Source organism: Penaeus monodon, chromosome 41, assembly GCF_015228065.2.
Source record: "Penaeus monodon isolate SGIC_2016 chromosome 41, NSTDA_Pmon_1, whole genome shotgun sequence".
Lineage (NCBI taxonomy): Eukaryota > Metazoa > Arthropoda > Malacostraca > Decapoda > Penaeidae > Penaeus > Penaeus monodon.
This window is the reverse complement of record NC_051426.1, coordinates 12,052,670-12,069,318: the sequence shown is the minus strand read 5'-3', so window position 1 is coordinate 12,069,318 and position 16,649 is coordinate 12,052,670. Positions and strand designations below refer to the sequence as shown.

Genomic DNA, 16,649 nt, shown 5'->3' with positions numbered 1-16,649 from the left:
GATAATAAATAGAAATATATAGCTAATAATTAATACAAATTAATATAAATTTTATATAATATATATATAAAACATCCCCTTCTCCATATAAAAATAATATAAAATATAGATATTTTATAATAATAAATTATATAAATAAAAAAAGATAATTTTATATAAGACATACAACATATAAATAATTTTAAAAATTTTAATATTTGATATTAATATATATATTTTATATATATTATATAATAATATTTTTAATATTTTTAATATAAAATTATTTTTAAAAAAAAATATATATATATATAATAATATATATATAATAAAAAACTTTTATATATATATAAATTTTAATAAAATATAAATATAATAGATATATTGTATAAGAGGGAAGTCTTTTGGGCCCAAAGGAACTTCCCCTCGTTTCCCTATTTAGCCACGGGGGGGGGAAAACCCTAGCCCAAGTCAGTGCTGGCCCAAAGACTGGAAAAAAGAGAGAATGATTCCCAAAAAAGGGGAAACCCCGGGGCACTCTCCGGGGAAAGGAAGGGGGCCCCGACCACGGACTCACCCAAAGAGCATCACAAAAAAAAACTACAATTAAGTATCAGCTGGGGACCCCGGGGGCTCAAAAACGGGAACCTACGTTAAAAGAAAAAGAAATAAAAGTTAATTTTTGTATAATATTTTAAAATTTTGTATATAAAGTATAATAAGTATATTTTAAGTATAATAATTTATAATAAGTTAATAATATATAAAAGGGAAAATAAAAGTATAATAAGAACAATAAGTATATTAAGTATAATATGTATTATATTTTATATATATGTATATATATTAATTAGGGAATTTATATGTTATATATGAATATAGGGTATATATATGTATATATATGTTATAATATAATATTTATATATATATATAATTTAAAATAAAATTATATATTTTATATTTTATAAAAATAAATAATTTTAAAATTAATATATATAAATATTATATAATATATTAAAATATTTTAAAAATATAATAAAAATATATATAATAATATATATATATTTTATATTTTATAATATTATATATATATATAGTTATATATAGAATAGTATAATTTTATATAGTATTTTAAAATTATATTAAAAATATATATAATATATATATTATATAAAAATATATATAACATAAAATTTTATATATTTTATAATATATACATAAAAATTTTAATATTATAAAAATTTTATAATTTATATTTTTATATAATAAAATATATATATAATATATAATAATATATTGTGTGTGTGGGGTGTGTGTTTTTTGTTTTGTGTTTTGGGGTGTGTTTGTGGTGTGTGGGGGGTTGGGGTTTTGTGGGGGGGGGGGTGTGGGTGATGTATGTGTGCTTTGTATGCACCATTTATTATTATTATTAGCAGTATTTAGTAGTAGTATTTGTTATTGTTTTAGTAAAAACCCCACTGACCATGACCCTCTCCCCGTCTTTGAAGAACCCTTTCCATACACATCCTTTAAACCCATGCATTTTATTGAAAAAAAAAGAATTGCAAAAAAAAAACCAAAAGGGAAAAAACTTTTTTTGATCATAATAGCGCATTTTTTCATTTTCCCCCTGTGGGGGGGGGGGAAAATATGTGTACAATTGTCTTTCCATGAAAATAAAACAAGCTGTGTTAGACTGTTTTTTTTGCTTTTCTTTGGTGAATGACATGAAAATCCCCCCAATTTTCCCCTTTTTGAAAAACATTGTTTGTTTGTCCCTAGACAGAAAAATTTTTAAAAATTTATGTTACCACTCAGCGTTTCTCTCAGATTACAACCATATTTTTTGTCTTTTTTTTTAAACCACTTTTTTTTGTCATTTTAAAAAAGGGGTTTTTTTCCCCACGGGGAAAATTGAGGTCATTTTTAAAACTTTTTCTTTTAAATCAAAGCTATCCGAAAACACAAATACAGACTTTATGTTACTCATTGTTCCCAACTCCCTCAGAATAGAACAAACAAACAAACAAACAAAAAAAAAAAACATGAATATCAGGAAACAGAGTTTTCCGCTGTGTTTTTACTAACTAATATATATTTTTTACCCAAATTTCCCTTTAAATGTGCCCAATTTTGCTTTTCAAAAATCACACAAGAAAGGGGGAAAAAAATATTTTTTTTGTTTTAAGCTCAGCAGCTCAGGCCATTCAAAACCATAAATGCTTTATTTATATTAATGCAATGTATAAGACAAGGGATTAGGACTTTTTTGTCCCAGTACTTGCAAAGGTCTGGTCTACTTGTCGCTTTAGGGGAATGATACCCGTTTTGTTTAAAAGGGACTAAGAAAAGGGTCAAAAAATTGCAATAAAAAAAAAGGGGGAAAAAGGACCAGAGAAAAAAGGGAAAACTTTTTTGGAAAAAAGCTTTTGCAGAGTGTTCCCGAGGGAAAAAAAATGCAAATCTTTTTCTGGGGAGGGCAAAAACTAAAACTACATCCTAAAAGGATATTTAAAACCCAATTAAGAATGGGGGATGGGGAAAAATTGTTTTAGAACATAAAAAATGGGGATAATACTTTCATTTTCCCCTCATGAGAATAAAAAGCCCCAACTTGCCGAATGTTGTCGTATTTTTTAAAAGGGGGTTTTTTGATTTAACCCCGGTGAAGTTGTGACTATGTACAAGAAAATGCCACTCCCTTAAGGGAAGGAGAATAGGAAGCCTGGAAAAAATCTAGGGAAAAAAACTGTAGACAAAATTTGATAACCCGGAAAGGGAACTGGGAAATTTTATTTGAAGGCATGAAAATTTTCTTTTTAAAAAATGCAGAAAAAATACTAAAAAAAAGTGAGAAAAGTGCAGCAAAGGGGACAACACATACTCTATGGTTTTTTAACTTCTTTTTTAGAAGGGAGAAAATTTTTACTTGGGATTGTTAACAAGCCTGAATGCATCTGTACTGCAGTTGAAACAGGCTGTTTCACAGATGCAATGCAAATGAAAGTAGTGTCACCAGTTGCCATTTGAGGGGCCAGGACAACAGCAACTTCTGGACGAGAGTGCCACAGAGTAATGACTGCAGTGTCTGCAGCTGCTGAAGTTCTGCCTTCACTAATTGTATTTAGAGGGGGGGGGAAATTTCAGTCAAGCTGGGTATCTAATAGTGTGGACCCAAAAAAACATGCTTTTGGTTTGTCTTGAAAATAGTTGGATGCCCTTTTATTTAATGTTTAAAGGGTTTAAAAACATTTTGTAAACTTTCACACAAAAGGCCCCAATTTTATTGATATATGAGGGACATCCCAAATCACGCGAAGTGGATGTTATAAATTTAAAGTTTCATGTTTTAAAATGAAAACTTTTTAAAAGCCACCAGCTATAAAACCTGAAAAATTTTACAGCTATTAGATGTGGTATGCTTCTGGGCCTTTTAAAGTAAAATGGGATACTTCATTTCATAAGTACTAGAGAAAGAACCAGGCAAGGCATTTAACTAAATGTGCCCATGTTGCTTTCTGAGATTCAGAAAGATGTTTTCACAGCTCCAAACATAATATTAGGTTTTAAGAAGATTGTGATATATCCCCAGAATCCATTTTCTCCTCCAAATTTAGGAAGTGTTTTCAGACACAAGGTTGTTGGCACCAGTGGCATCTCAAAAACCTGCCACATCCAACAAAAAATGAACCAATAGAAAATTTCTTTTCCAAAAAAACCTTAAACAACAACATTAACATTAAAGGTTCATGACACTAGCCCATCACCACTCCCTACAACATCAAAGGTGCAAGACCTAGGCCCATCTCCTGTGTTGGTATACAAATCTATTCTTGCAGCAACAGTTACTTCCAGCCCCCCCAAAAAAGCTACTGCAACAGATAGAAAAAGCTCATATGCAGGAGAATCATCCCTGAAGCAAGAGTTTTCACAGAAGATCAGTTCCTAGAGGAAGTTGAGAAGAGAGAGGAAGATATTATAAACAGAACAAAGAAAGGCCGGGGCTGTTGAACGAAGAAAGCATGGAGGGGGTGAAGATACAGGACTTACTCTAGGTGATCGGGAAAAGGGAAAGTAAAAACAAAAAAGGTAGAAAACTAAAAAGTGTCATCAATTTATTTTTCTGCTAATGCTGTATCATTAGTGAAAGTAAATTTTTTAGTTCTATCAAAATGGCTAATTAAGTAAAAAAAAAAAAAAAAAAAGGTTTTTGGGGTTTGTGTGTGGGGTTGGTGGGTGTGTGGTGTGGTGTGTGTGTGGGGTTTTGGGGTTTTTGTGTGTGTGTGTGTGTGTGTGTGTGTGTGTGTGTTTTTTTTTTTTTTTTTTTTTTGTGTGTGTGTGAAGTGTATGTTTTGTGTGTGTGTGTGGGGTTTTGGTGTGTGGGGTTTGTGTGTGTTTTTTGTTTTGGTTGTGTGGTGTTGTTTTTGTTGTGGGGTTTTGTGTGTGTGGGGGTGTGTGTGTTGTGGTGTGTGGGGGAGCAAATTTTAAGGGTGTTTAAATTTTGGTTTTGTTTTTTTATGTTACTTTTTAAAATGTTTCCCCAGTTAAGGAAAAATTTTGTCACTATGTTGGTTTCTCCTGACTAAAAAAAATTACACTGGGGATTTAGCTTTATAAGCAGAAAATAAAAAAGAAAAAAAAAAAAATGAAAGGATTTGCCAGCATTCAAGTGGGTATGAACCCCTTATTTTTTTAAAATTTGCCAAGATTTTATGGAGGCTGGTATATTTATTTTAAAAATTTTAATGGAAATGAAAAAATAGTGGTGTGGAAACCCAAAATAAAAATTTTTTTAAGGGTTTTGGCAGTAATACCCCCCAAAATTAAAGAAACATATACTGGCATCACCCAAGCCCCGGGAACACTTTTTAGGGTGTTTAAAAGGGGGCCTATTCGGCTGGCCCTTGAAATGATTTGTGATCTGAGTCAGTTTGTCCGGGAAAAATTGGGTTTAAATATTATTTAAAGGGTTCAACAGCATTGTATTTTTTAAGCTATCCTTGTTTGCACTAAGTTTGGGGGGAGGGGGTTCATTTTGTTAGGGGAAACTGGATGGCTGGAAATGGGTGCTGGGCCTGAAATTAACTTGATAGAAAAACCTAGGCTTAAAAGATAGCACTCCATCCCTGTGAGTGTTGCCTTGTTTTTTGGGTCCACACCCCCCCCAAAATTTTTATAATTTTTGGCAGGTAGTTTTAAATTGGGATTTAGTGGACCTTTCTTCTCTTTGGGAACATAAAGGGATCAGACTGAATACTGCTGCATGCTTTTATTGTCTTGTCGGAAAACTTTCTTGTATTTTTTTCAGGCAATTAAAGCATTTACACAGTCACAAGGAGGGAATAGATTTAATGGAGAGTGGTGTTTAGAGGTTATCTATGGACAAGAGCAACAATATACAGTAGCCTAAATGATAACTGGGTCAGTTATAAGGATAAAAAGTACAAACAACATAAAGAAGAAATATTAAATTTTAAATGTAAAAAATTTTTTTTTTTAACCTTTTAAAAATGGTTTTTTAAAATAGTGTTTTTTTAGCTTTTCAACCTTAGTGGGTTTTTATAGGGTTTTTTAATCATGTATGTGAATTTTTTTGGATGATGTAAAATTTTTTTGGTTTGAAATTTTATCATTTATATATCAGGGGAATTTGGTAAAAGAAAAGAGTGTTTTTTTACTTATAGTGTATGAAGACCCTTTCTGTAAAAGATAATAAAATTTGGAAAAAAATTTTGTCTTTTAATTTTTTAGAAAAATCCCCGTACAAATTTAACCCACAATAAGCAACACCTTTGAAGAAAAAGTTGGCATTTCCCTTTTTCCATTTTCCCGTTCTTTATTCATTTTTGAAAAAAATTTTCCAAATTTAAAAAAAACAGTTTTTTGTTGGGGGTTTTGGGTTGCAGGTCACCCCACCTGTTGGCTCTCTGTCATGATTGGAAACAGGAAGAGGTTTGGGGCCCGGGGGGCTTTCACTGTCTGGGGGGCCCGCGGGTTTAGTAAAAATCAAAGCGCTAGGGCCACCGGCAAACTCTGCCAAAATAACTGGCAACATGTTTTCCTTTTTTCCCCCCTTTTTTCTGTTCCTCCCTTTTTTTTTTGCTTTTTTTGTTTTCCTGTTGTTTTTTCCTTTCCTTTTTCCCCACCCAAATCCTCTTCCTTACCCCCTTTCCCCCTCCTTTCCCCCTCCCTCCCCTCCCCCCTCCGCCTCCTCCTCCTCCCCTCCTCCCCCTCCTCCCCCTCCCCCTCCCCCTCCTCCCCCTCTCCTCCCCTCCCCCCTCCTTCCTTCCCCTCCCCCCCTTCCCCCTCCATCCCTCCTCCTCCCCCCCCTCCTCCCCCCCTCCTTCCTCTTTCCCCTTCTTCTTTTTTGCTTTCTACTACTAATAAATGCTTACTACTACTACTACTTTTAAATTACTACTACTTACCCAATAATACTACTCTTAAATAATACTACTACTACTATACTACTACATACTACTACTTTGCCACTGCTGCTATTGTTTAAAACTACTCTATATTACTATTTGTAGTGTTTAATACTAATACTCCGGGTTAACTCCTCTCTTCCTCCTTCTTCCCCTCCCCCCTCCTTCGTTACCCTTCGGGAAAAAAAAACCCCTGGGCCCCTTTCCCACTCCTCTTCCACCTCCCCCCCTCCCCCTCCTCCTCCTCCTCCTCCTCCTTTCCCCCTCCTCCCCCTCCCCCTCCCCCTCCTCCTCCCCTTTTCCCCCCTCCTCCCCCCCTCCTCCCCTCCATTTTAGTAGCATAAAAAAAATTGCAAAACTGTTTACCTCCCCCGCCCCCCCCGCAGTGATAGCTCCCCCAGCCCCAGCCCCCCCCTACCACCCCGAAACTTTACCCGCCACCAACCCCCCCGCCCCCCCCGCCACCTCTGCCACCAATTTCAACCCTTTTCCCCCACTTCCACCTCTTCCCCCCTTTTTCTTCCCCTTCCCCCCTTTTACCTTTTCCGGTTTTTCCACCACTTCCACCTCTAAACTGATTTCCTCCCCCCCCAACCCCCTGCCAGCATGGGCTTTTTTTTCCCACGGGCCCGCCAACCCCCTTGTAGAGTACTGGCAGTTCTCATGTCACACTTCCACCCTTTTGGGTTCCTTTCCCTTTTCTTCTCCCTGGCATCCCTTCCCCGGAAGGGTTCCCCTTTTTGGATTCGCATCACCCCACAGCAGTACAACCCCCTTATTTTAAAACCATACCTTTTTCGTCCAAAAAATCCTCACAAAAAAAACCTTCCCCAGTTGTACCTCCCCCCCCATCCCCAAAACCACCCCCCCCAGTATACCGATCCCGTCCCCCCCCAACCCCCTCCCCCTCCCCTACCCCCTTTTCCCCCCTATACCCGTGCTAAGGCTTTATTTTTAAACCCCCCCCTCCTTTCATCCATCTCCTGGACTTTTAAACCCCTACCCCAGTCTTATCCACCTCCACCAACTATTCCATCTCCACCACCCATACCATCTCCACCACCCAACCATATCCTCCATCTCCTCCACCCATACCATCTCCTCCACCCATACCACCTCCACCAGCTATACCATCTCCCCCACTAATACCACCTCCACCAGCTATTCCTCCCCCCACCCCTACCACCCCACCCGCCATACCCTCTCCCCACTAATACCACCTCCACCCGCTATTCCCCCTCCCCCCACCCCTTTCCCCCTCCCCCAGCCCTTTTTCATTTCCCCCCAATACCAGCCCCCCCACCTTTACCATCACCCCCACCCCTTCAGGGGCCGCCACCCTTACCCGGGATTTTTTGTCGCGTCCCGTTTTTTCAGGGGTACCCCGCAGTCCTTTTTCCCCTTTCCCGTCCCCCTTTAAACCATCTGCCCATAGAAGATAATGCATAGGCCAGAATTGTTCTGTTGAATGGATGATAGTGTAGTATTGCAGTCAAAGGGCTCTTGTTAGTATGAAACTGGCTGCATTGGTAGTAGTTCTGTTAAAAATGAATGCCTGCATGAAACAATGTGGAAAATCCCGCCATGACCAGAAAGAATTTTGGGGGGAAAGGGTAAATAAGTAAGTGACATAAAAGGAAAAAAAGTTTAAAGGGAAAAAAACCCCGAGACCAGAAGAGAGGGAAAAAGGGAAAAAATTTCCAAAGGGTTTAGACGGGAAAATTTCAAGGAAAAAACAGGGGCAAAGGGAAAACCCTAAAATTGGGAAAGAGTATAAAAAACCCGGGGGGGAGGGATCAACAAGAAAAACTTTTTAAACCCGATGCCTTTTGTTTCTTGCAAGAATCTTAATGGCTTTTTGAATGTAAGACTTTTGATTATTAATGTAGCTCTTAATAAACCCTTTTAGAAAAATTGTAAAATGTGCAATTTTTTTTTACCTAGAGACACCTACCATAAAGTTGGTATAAGATTCTAATTGGCTATGGCTATTGCATGTTTACTGATTTAATAAAGATACACATTTGAATCTCATGTAGGCAGTAGTATGACTCTAGAAGTATGAATAACTTTATTTAGGATGTCATATTTCTCTTAATAGTATTCTCATTGTACTTGTATTTTTGAGACAGAAATAAGCTTCCAATTTATACTACAGAAGAAATTCTCATTTACCTTTCTTTTTGGTTAAGTTTATTGGTAGTTAATATTTACATAGTGTATGCATAAAGGACAATTTCTAAAAGTTTCCGGGGGTTCAAAATGAACAAATTTATTTGCATGATACCTTTTTTTGGGTTTTTAAAAAATTTGTTTAATTTTGCTTTTTTTGAAAATGGGTATAACCAAGGGAAACATGCACAGTGGCTTCCACATCATCTTCACCTTCTCCCATCTTGATCTTAGTGTTTGTCCATGTTTTGAATACAGTGTTTATTAATTATCAATTGGCTTGAAAGCATTTTTGTTATATGCTTTTTTGAGTGTGTGGAGAGATATATTATTACACATAAATTGTGAATACATAGTTATGAACACAAATACACATGGATGCAAATACACACAGAAAATACACATACTCAATTACATGCAGATTCACAGGGTAACCAGAGAGACAGACTCCCTCGTGTATATGAATGCATACATGCACAGAATGCATACATGCACATACAGATTCACATACTGAAGCTCCTTTTCTCAAACTATTGAATTTAAATTTAAAACAACCCATTTTAACAGAAGAATTTTTGTTTCAGCCTTTTGAGAGAGACTAGGCTGGCCAAGGAACCTCAATAAGGCAGCCAAGATGGACTTGGAGAGCGGCATTCCCTCCCTGGATGCCCTGCCCCTCATGGATGAGGATGACATGATGGAGGCTATAAGGTAGTCCAGATTTTTTGTTCTTTCTCTCAGTATCAGCTTCATTTTTGTTTTGTTGTGATGAATGTGTATATCTTGTTTTATTGTATTTTTTAAAATTTATTTTTCCAATTTGATATAGGCCTTTTCTGCTTTCCTTTGCATTGCTTTGCCCTTTCTTTGTTGTCTTTCTCATTCTTCAAATAACTTCACTTGTCTCTTTTTCTTTTTTTTCCTTTGATTTATTTGGAAAAATCTTTTTGTGTGAATGTGGATTGCTGGATGGAATTTTACATTACATCCAGTGATTCAGATATGTAAACTATTTTTATTAAATGACTTTTGAAGGATTCGTAGATGGAAAATTTTTAGAAATTTTTGGATTTTTTTTTTAGCGCCCCAAAGAGAACGATTTATTTAATCAATTTTTGGATTGTTGATTTAATTTATTTACATTTAGAGGGAAAGATTTTGATGATTTATTGCCTCAAGTTTATTTAAAAAAAAGCACTAGAATTTTTCCGGAAACAGTTTAAAAATTTCAACTGAACCATTTATCAGGCTGCTGTCCATAAAGAGAGACCAGTTGCTCAACAAAATAGAGACCAAGAGCATGGAAGCCGATGCGTGGGTTTTAGTCCTCAATGCTAACCGTCTCAGAGCTGGAGGTCCTTGCCGAGTCACTGCCGTATACTGTTCAAGCCTCGCCCAAAGAACACAGCCTGCTTCAAGAGTACCAGAAGCATACTACAGAGGCCCAAGCTGCTCTTTTCTTTGGGGCCCGTAGGAGTGATGTGGTTTTTTCGTGGCGTTTAATTTTGGGTTTAATTTTTGAGGTTTTTTGGGGAGCAAAAAAATCAAACCAGATGTTAGGGGAGAAGAAAATTTAAAGACTAAGGGAAAGTTTTTTTTACCCCTTTTTTAATGTATGGTTTCAATTGTATTTTTCCAGTTTTGTAAAGTTATTGGGTATTAAAACCCAAAGCCGGGGCCCTAATTTTACACACACACAAAAACAAACCCCCACACACACACACCACACACACCCCACACACACAAACACAACACACACAAAACACACACACAACACAACCCCACACACCAAAACACAACACAAAACACACACACATAAAAGAAATTGCAATGAATGATATGTTAATTTGTTCATCTAAAATCGTAAATTGTAAAATGAGGATTGTCAAAAAGTTTAACAAATCTAAACCAAATAATCTCAAATTTATTTTGAAGTTGCTGATAGTATGAAATAACAAGCAGGTTTAATTTAAAGGGAAAAGGTTTTCAGAAAAGGGTTTTTGGAATTTTAAAGCATTTTTATTTTCCCGGGCAGATGGCTGTGGTCATTTTAGTCGAGAAAAATTTTCAAAATTTTTATTATATTCACGCCACCGCCAGGGAGGAAATACCCCAAAACCCTGAAACTTTCGCTCACTCCCAAAGAGAATAAGACCTACAGGTATGGCTTCCTAAACATTAAGTTGCTCAAAATAGAAAGAAAAATTGTGTCCCATCACTCTTATCAACTTAATAGGTGAATTTTTCTTTAAATTTTTTTTTTTTAAAAACGTGTCTAAATCTCCCGTATTTTTTAAAAGATGCAGGGATTTCCCTTTAAGGTGGTAAGAAAGTTTTTTTTACTAAGTGAAAAAAAAGGTAAAATATTGTAAATTGAATTGTTTTATTTATCAAATGGATGTTTTTATTAGCCAATATATACTACTTATTTTAAATTTTTATAAAGCAGAAAAAGGGTTTTTGATTATTTATTCTAACATTTTGTAAGCAAATGATACAAGTTACATGTATATTTTTCTTCCTAAGGTTTGACATTTTAATTTAAGAATGTAGTTAAAATCCAGATACCTTTTTTTCCATCGGGAATGAGGGATTTAGCCTTATGTATGGTCTGTCAGGTTACAAGAAATATACACCAGAAAGTACCTTTTATTATAGCCCCTAGGGTCCAAATTTTTTTTTTAATTTTGTTTTTTAGAAAAAAGAAAACTTTTGATGGGTTTTTGGGGGGCCCGTGGTATAAAATTTTTTTTTTTTAGATTTCCTCCTCTTCTTTTCTTCTCATTTATCTTGTAACTTTTTCCACCACTTTGCTTTTTTTTTTTTCCCTTTTTACCTTCATCTTTATTCCCTTTTTTTTTTTTTTTTTTTTGGATTTGGACTTTTTGTACAATAAGGCTATTTTTATTTTTTGCCCAAATTTCTAAAATTATAATTTGTAATTTCTTAGACATCACATAAAACGTAAAATCATCTTTCCAAGATCAAATTTTCTTCCCGGTCGCTATCACAGCCCCTTTCCCAATAGCACCCCTTTTGCGACAGCTTGAGGGGAGAGTTTTTTGGGGATTAATAGGGGGAAGGTGAGTAAGTCATGGAAAATTTTTAACTACTGTTATTGGTTTTATTTTTTTTGTAAAACTCCCCTTTTTTGATAGTATTTATTTACTATTTTTTTGCGATTTTCAATCTGAATTTAACTCCCCAACAGATGGTAAAGATGGTGTCCGAAAGTTTGTCACTGCCCTGTCCCAGTACACGAGAGCCTTTTTTATTTAAAATATAAACGTCCTATATTGGAGGTTTAGTATTCTTAAATTCCCGGTTTTGCATTGAAAAAAAATAAATGAGCATGGGAGGGAGAGAAAAAAGGGGGAAAAGGGGAAGGGGAAGGGGAAGGGAAAATGGAAAGAAGAGTAGTGAAAAAGGGGATGGAATGTTTAGTATTTTTTAAAAAAAGATTTAATGAATGAGGGAGGAAAAGGGCATTTTAAAAGGGAAAAAGCAGTATGTTAAATTTAATAGGGAAAAGGGGGGGGGGGGGGGAAAAATACGAAATGATCAAGGGGAGGAAAAAAAAAATGAGCAAGGGAAAAAAAAAAAATGAGTATGGAAAAAAATGTAAAAGATTTAAAGGGGAAGAAAAAAGAAAAGATTTACAGAAAAAGGGAGAGAAAAGGAAACAAAAAAGGTTTTCTTAAATTTTTCCCTGTTTTAAACAATCATGAGCTAAAATTTGGAATTTTAATTTCCCTTGAATAAAAAATCAGTATTCTATAAAATTTTTTTCATTGATTTTTCCAAATTTTTTAAAATATTTAGAAAATTTTTATAGATCTTCTTTTTTTCTGGAAAAAAATAACAAGGGAAAATGGGTTTTAAAGTTTATTGTGACAGGAGATTTTGAGATTAATCAATATATATAGTTATATAGTTTCCTTTTTTTTCAGGAAGCCCAAAAATGGTTTTTTCTTTACGAATTTCACACCAACAGTGACTGTACATTAGTGTCACTGTTGATTGAAGTAGCTGCGGTAAGATTTTACATTTTTTAATTTATACAGGTACACAATCCCATATCCAGAATCCTCGGGGCCAGTTATATTTCAGTTTTCTCATATATTGGTTTTCAGGAAAAATTTAAGAATATTGGGAAACAAAAAATTTTTTTGACTCTTCATTAAAAAGGAAAAAAAAAAAAAAAAAGACTGCAAATATTTATTACAGTTTATTTATAGAGTAATACTGATCAATGAAATGGATGTATATTAAGACCATAAGTAATGAATAAATTTTATTCATTTCAGAAAACCCCCCCCATAAAATGAGAAACTAAAAATTTACATTGTGTTCTTGTACCCCTCTGTTGTCCACTCAAGTATATATATATGTACCACGCCTGCCTGTCTCAATATTGTTACATAATTGACAGCAGTGCAAGACAGTTTCCAAAGAGTTGAGTCAAGAAAAACTACAGACAGTAGGTACTGTTGTTTATTTGTAAACTAGAAAAATAATCTGGTAAAGACATTAGGACACTCAGGTTAAGGTTCATCACAATTAGCTTGAGGATCTTGGAGAAAAGGGTACATCATTGTCACCATTGTCTTCATCAGGTACAGTCATTTCTCTGGTGTTGTGCCAGGAACAAGATTCTTAGGTCATGAAAAATTCCACACCAAAAATATTTAGTTTTCAGAGGTTCTCAGTTTTCAGATGTTCGGATATGGGATTGTCAATCTGTATATGTAAATGTTTGTTAATACACGCACGCATGCGCACGCACATGCACACACACATGCATGCAAGCACACGCACACGCCCACACTCTTTCTCTTTCTCTTTCTCTTTCTCTTTCTCTGTCTCTGTCTCTGTCTCTGTCTCTGTCTCTGTCTCTGTCTCTCTCTCTGTCTCTCTCTCAGTCTCTCTCTCTGTCTCTCTCTCTGTCTTCTCTCGTCTCTCTCTCTGTCTCTCTCCTGTCCTCTCTCTGTCTTTCTCTCTCTCTCTCTCTCCCTCCCTCTCTCTCTCTCTCTCTCTCTCTCTCTCTCTCTCACATATCAAAAAACCCATTGCCGACGGGTGGCATGTACGCACATGCCATGGCATGGCGGGACCATCTGCCAGGGGCACGTACGCACATGCCATAGCATATGTATGGACATGCCATGAGTTTTTTTTTTTTTGTTACAATCACGGCAAAAGATTATTTTTTCCCAGTGAAAGTGTGTTTAAAGGGTCGGTTTAACACTTTCTCATTTTTACCAATGCAAAACAAAAAAAAAAAAACAACAAACCGACAATTTCAACTCCTTTATGCCACACACTGCTTATTTTATTTGGACTATAGACAGATAATGATCAACTATGGAGTCTATAAACAACAAAAATACCCTTCAGTCTCGATTTATCAGGAATTTTGGAAAGTAGAGACTAAAAAATAATGAAAACTGAAAATACAACACATCTTCGTAGTATTACGAAGAAACGGCATGGGATGCTGGTATTTGGCATGAGTGGTCGCGCATGCTAGGGTGACGATATAAGCCCCCAGCAGCGAGGCCCCAGCCTCTATGAATGCTACCCGTCAATTATGGGTTAAGATTAGTTATAATTGTGTTTTACTTTTCTCATATTTGATTTAAGGTGAGTTACAATACTTTTTACCAAATTGGAAGAGATTTGTAAATATCAAGGGACTGTATTAATATTTTGATTATTGTAGGTTTAGTTCATATATTTATAAATATATTAATCTTCACTTTTTTGTCCTTTTTATGCCATTGACACATACACATTGTAGCAATTGTTTGTTAATTTAAAGTAGTGGTTCTCAAGCAGTGAGTTTTGGGGGCTTAGCAAGAGGTTGCAAAACCCTGCTATATATACAAATTGAAACAAATTGAACTGAAATGATTATTAATGAACCAGTGGAAGCTTGGAGATAGATCTAAAGGGTTGGGCTTGCCCCTGCTTGCAGTTAGTGTATTTTCCATTGTATAGGCTCTTTAAATGAGACCATGATGCAAAGCCCATCAGCCTTCTAGACACTATTATGGCCATGACTTTCATTAACCCCTACAATCCGGATGACATGACCATCAGACCAGGAAAAAATTGGGATGGATAACATGAACATGCTGTCATTGGAAAATTTGGCTGTGGGCTGGGATGCTGCTAACTTGACTTAAGGCTTGGGTGACTGGAATAACTCACCAAGTGCACAACGTTCTTTGAGGGTGAGTGGACTAATATGGGGTTAAGGAGGGGGCATTATTCCTGGCTACCATGACTCGCAGCATAGGTTGTATTAGAAAAAAAAGGTACTTATTGTTATTATTGCACTGATTTATGGACCACCTAGAGAGATGATAAGGAGTCTGTGCAAGGAAAACATTCTGTTACCATAAAGCAAGTCAAATGACATATACATTGGAAAATGGCAAAAAAGCTAAAAATGTTTATGCAGAAAAAGAGAGGATAACATTGTAAAGGGGAGGCATTGAGTCTTGTCACTTCACACAATTGTTTGCATGCGCCCAACCTACAAGTTGCACACCCATCAGAGTGTCTGCTAAAGTAAGCCTAATGATCGTGATGGAGTTAAAGCATCTGGAACTAATGGTTAAGGGTTAATGGAAAATCTATGAAGCACATGTTATGACACTGAAAGAATTGTATTCAGACAGTTAAAACACCCTTGATCATCCACAGGAGGCTGAAGCTGGGAAGTCCCGGTTTGAATTTGTGCTGGAGTACAGTCTTTTGGAGATCTACCCTCATGAGGTCAAAGTCAGGTTTGTTGGTAGGTATTGAGGTGTGTGTGTCTGCCCTGCAATTTCCATATGTTCTCAGTTTGGCTTGTTTCTCTAGAGGGTATATTATGGTATATGTATTGAAAATAAGACCATAAATTTGGAAAGTGAAGTAATTGTCAGATGGAAAGCCATTTGCAAACATTTCATTTTGCATTTGAAATACAACTAAAGAGCCTCCATTTTATAAATTCAGTATTATCTGTCATACATAATCAACAGCAGATTCAAGGAAAAGAAATTAGTTGAAGAAACTGTTTAAATTTGTGGATATTACTACAGATATTCAACTTCTTATGATTGTATTGCTCATATGTTAAAAGGACATTTCATGCAAATTCTGATGTTTAAGTCACCTGAGAGTGGAATCAAACTATTTGTAGTTTGTGTTGGGATCATATCCTAGAATTTATTACACTTCCTTCCTGACTATGAATAATATATAAGTCAGTTTACACCTTTTGTGCAGATGGTGTTGAGACAGGAAAGGAAATAAAGGAGCAACTTCAGGAAGCGAGCATAGATATGAAGACCAGGCCCTTCCCTGACGTCATCTGTTCAATGTTTGTTGAACCGGAGTCATCGGACAGCCGAGAAGAGGAGGAGGATGACACCTCTGGCAGCACAGTCCTCTTTGACTTTAAATAAGAATTGGGAATGTTTTGCCTAGAATGCTGTTACTATTTTTAACGTTTGGGCTTTTAGTGAATTTTGATTTATCAATGTCTGAAGCAGTTTGAATTGTATAGGAAGTGGGAATTTTTACACTTCATTTTTGTTCCTAATATTTACTTTTTTCTTTCCTGTTTTGCTTTTTAGTTTGTTTTTTTTTTCTTCTTTTTTTACATGAAATTCAACTGTTTTGATACATTTTTATATAATGAAATTAGATAACACTTTTATTATTGTATATATATTCAAAAATAAACGGAGAAATCTTGCACATATTTTAATTTCCTCATACACCTTCAGCACATAATGTTACCTGATATTAAAGGTGATTCTCTAACTAGTGTTGTTGACATATTCTTCATATTAAAAGATTACTTGATGGCAGGAGAGTATTTAAAGATACATTATTCAGTATGGATGTTATTTTTTTTCTACACATACAAATAAACAGTAAAACAAATAAACTGTAAAAGGACAAAATGTGTCTATTATTGTTTTCAGATATTTGAGCATCTTGCAGGAAACAGTAAAAGGTGTCAAAGAATTCCAAATCAATAAAATTAAGAATATTCAATTTTTGCGAATG

The 16,649-nt window shown here is 35.5% G+C and overlaps 1 protein-coding gene across 1 annotated transcript in view; it reads left to right on the top strand.

Annotated features, from left to right (window-relative positions):
- The window catches only part of LOC119598385, a 20,366-nt gene extending 4,133 nt beyond the window's left edge, over nucleotides 1–16,233 (top strand). The window contains 9 exon segments of the mRNA XM_037948030.1: nucleotides 9,164–9,290; nucleotides 9,828–9,914; nucleotides 9,916–10,063; nucleotides 10,634–10,815; nucleotides 11,530–11,543; nucleotides 11,791–11,843; nucleotides 12,530–12,613; nucleotides 15,291–15,381; nucleotides 15,861–16,233. Coding sequence (XP_037803958.1) covers nucleotides 9,214–9,290; nucleotides 9,828–9,914; nucleotides 9,916–10,063; nucleotides 10,634–10,815; nucleotides 11,530–11,543; nucleotides 11,791–11,843; nucleotides 12,530–12,613; nucleotides 15,291–15,381; nucleotides 15,861–16,039 — 915 coding nt within the window. The 5' untranslated portion in view covers nucleotides 9,164–9,213 and the 3' untranslated portion in view covers nucleotides 16,040–16,233.
- Nucleotides 16,234–16,649: the final 416 nt, after the last annotated feature.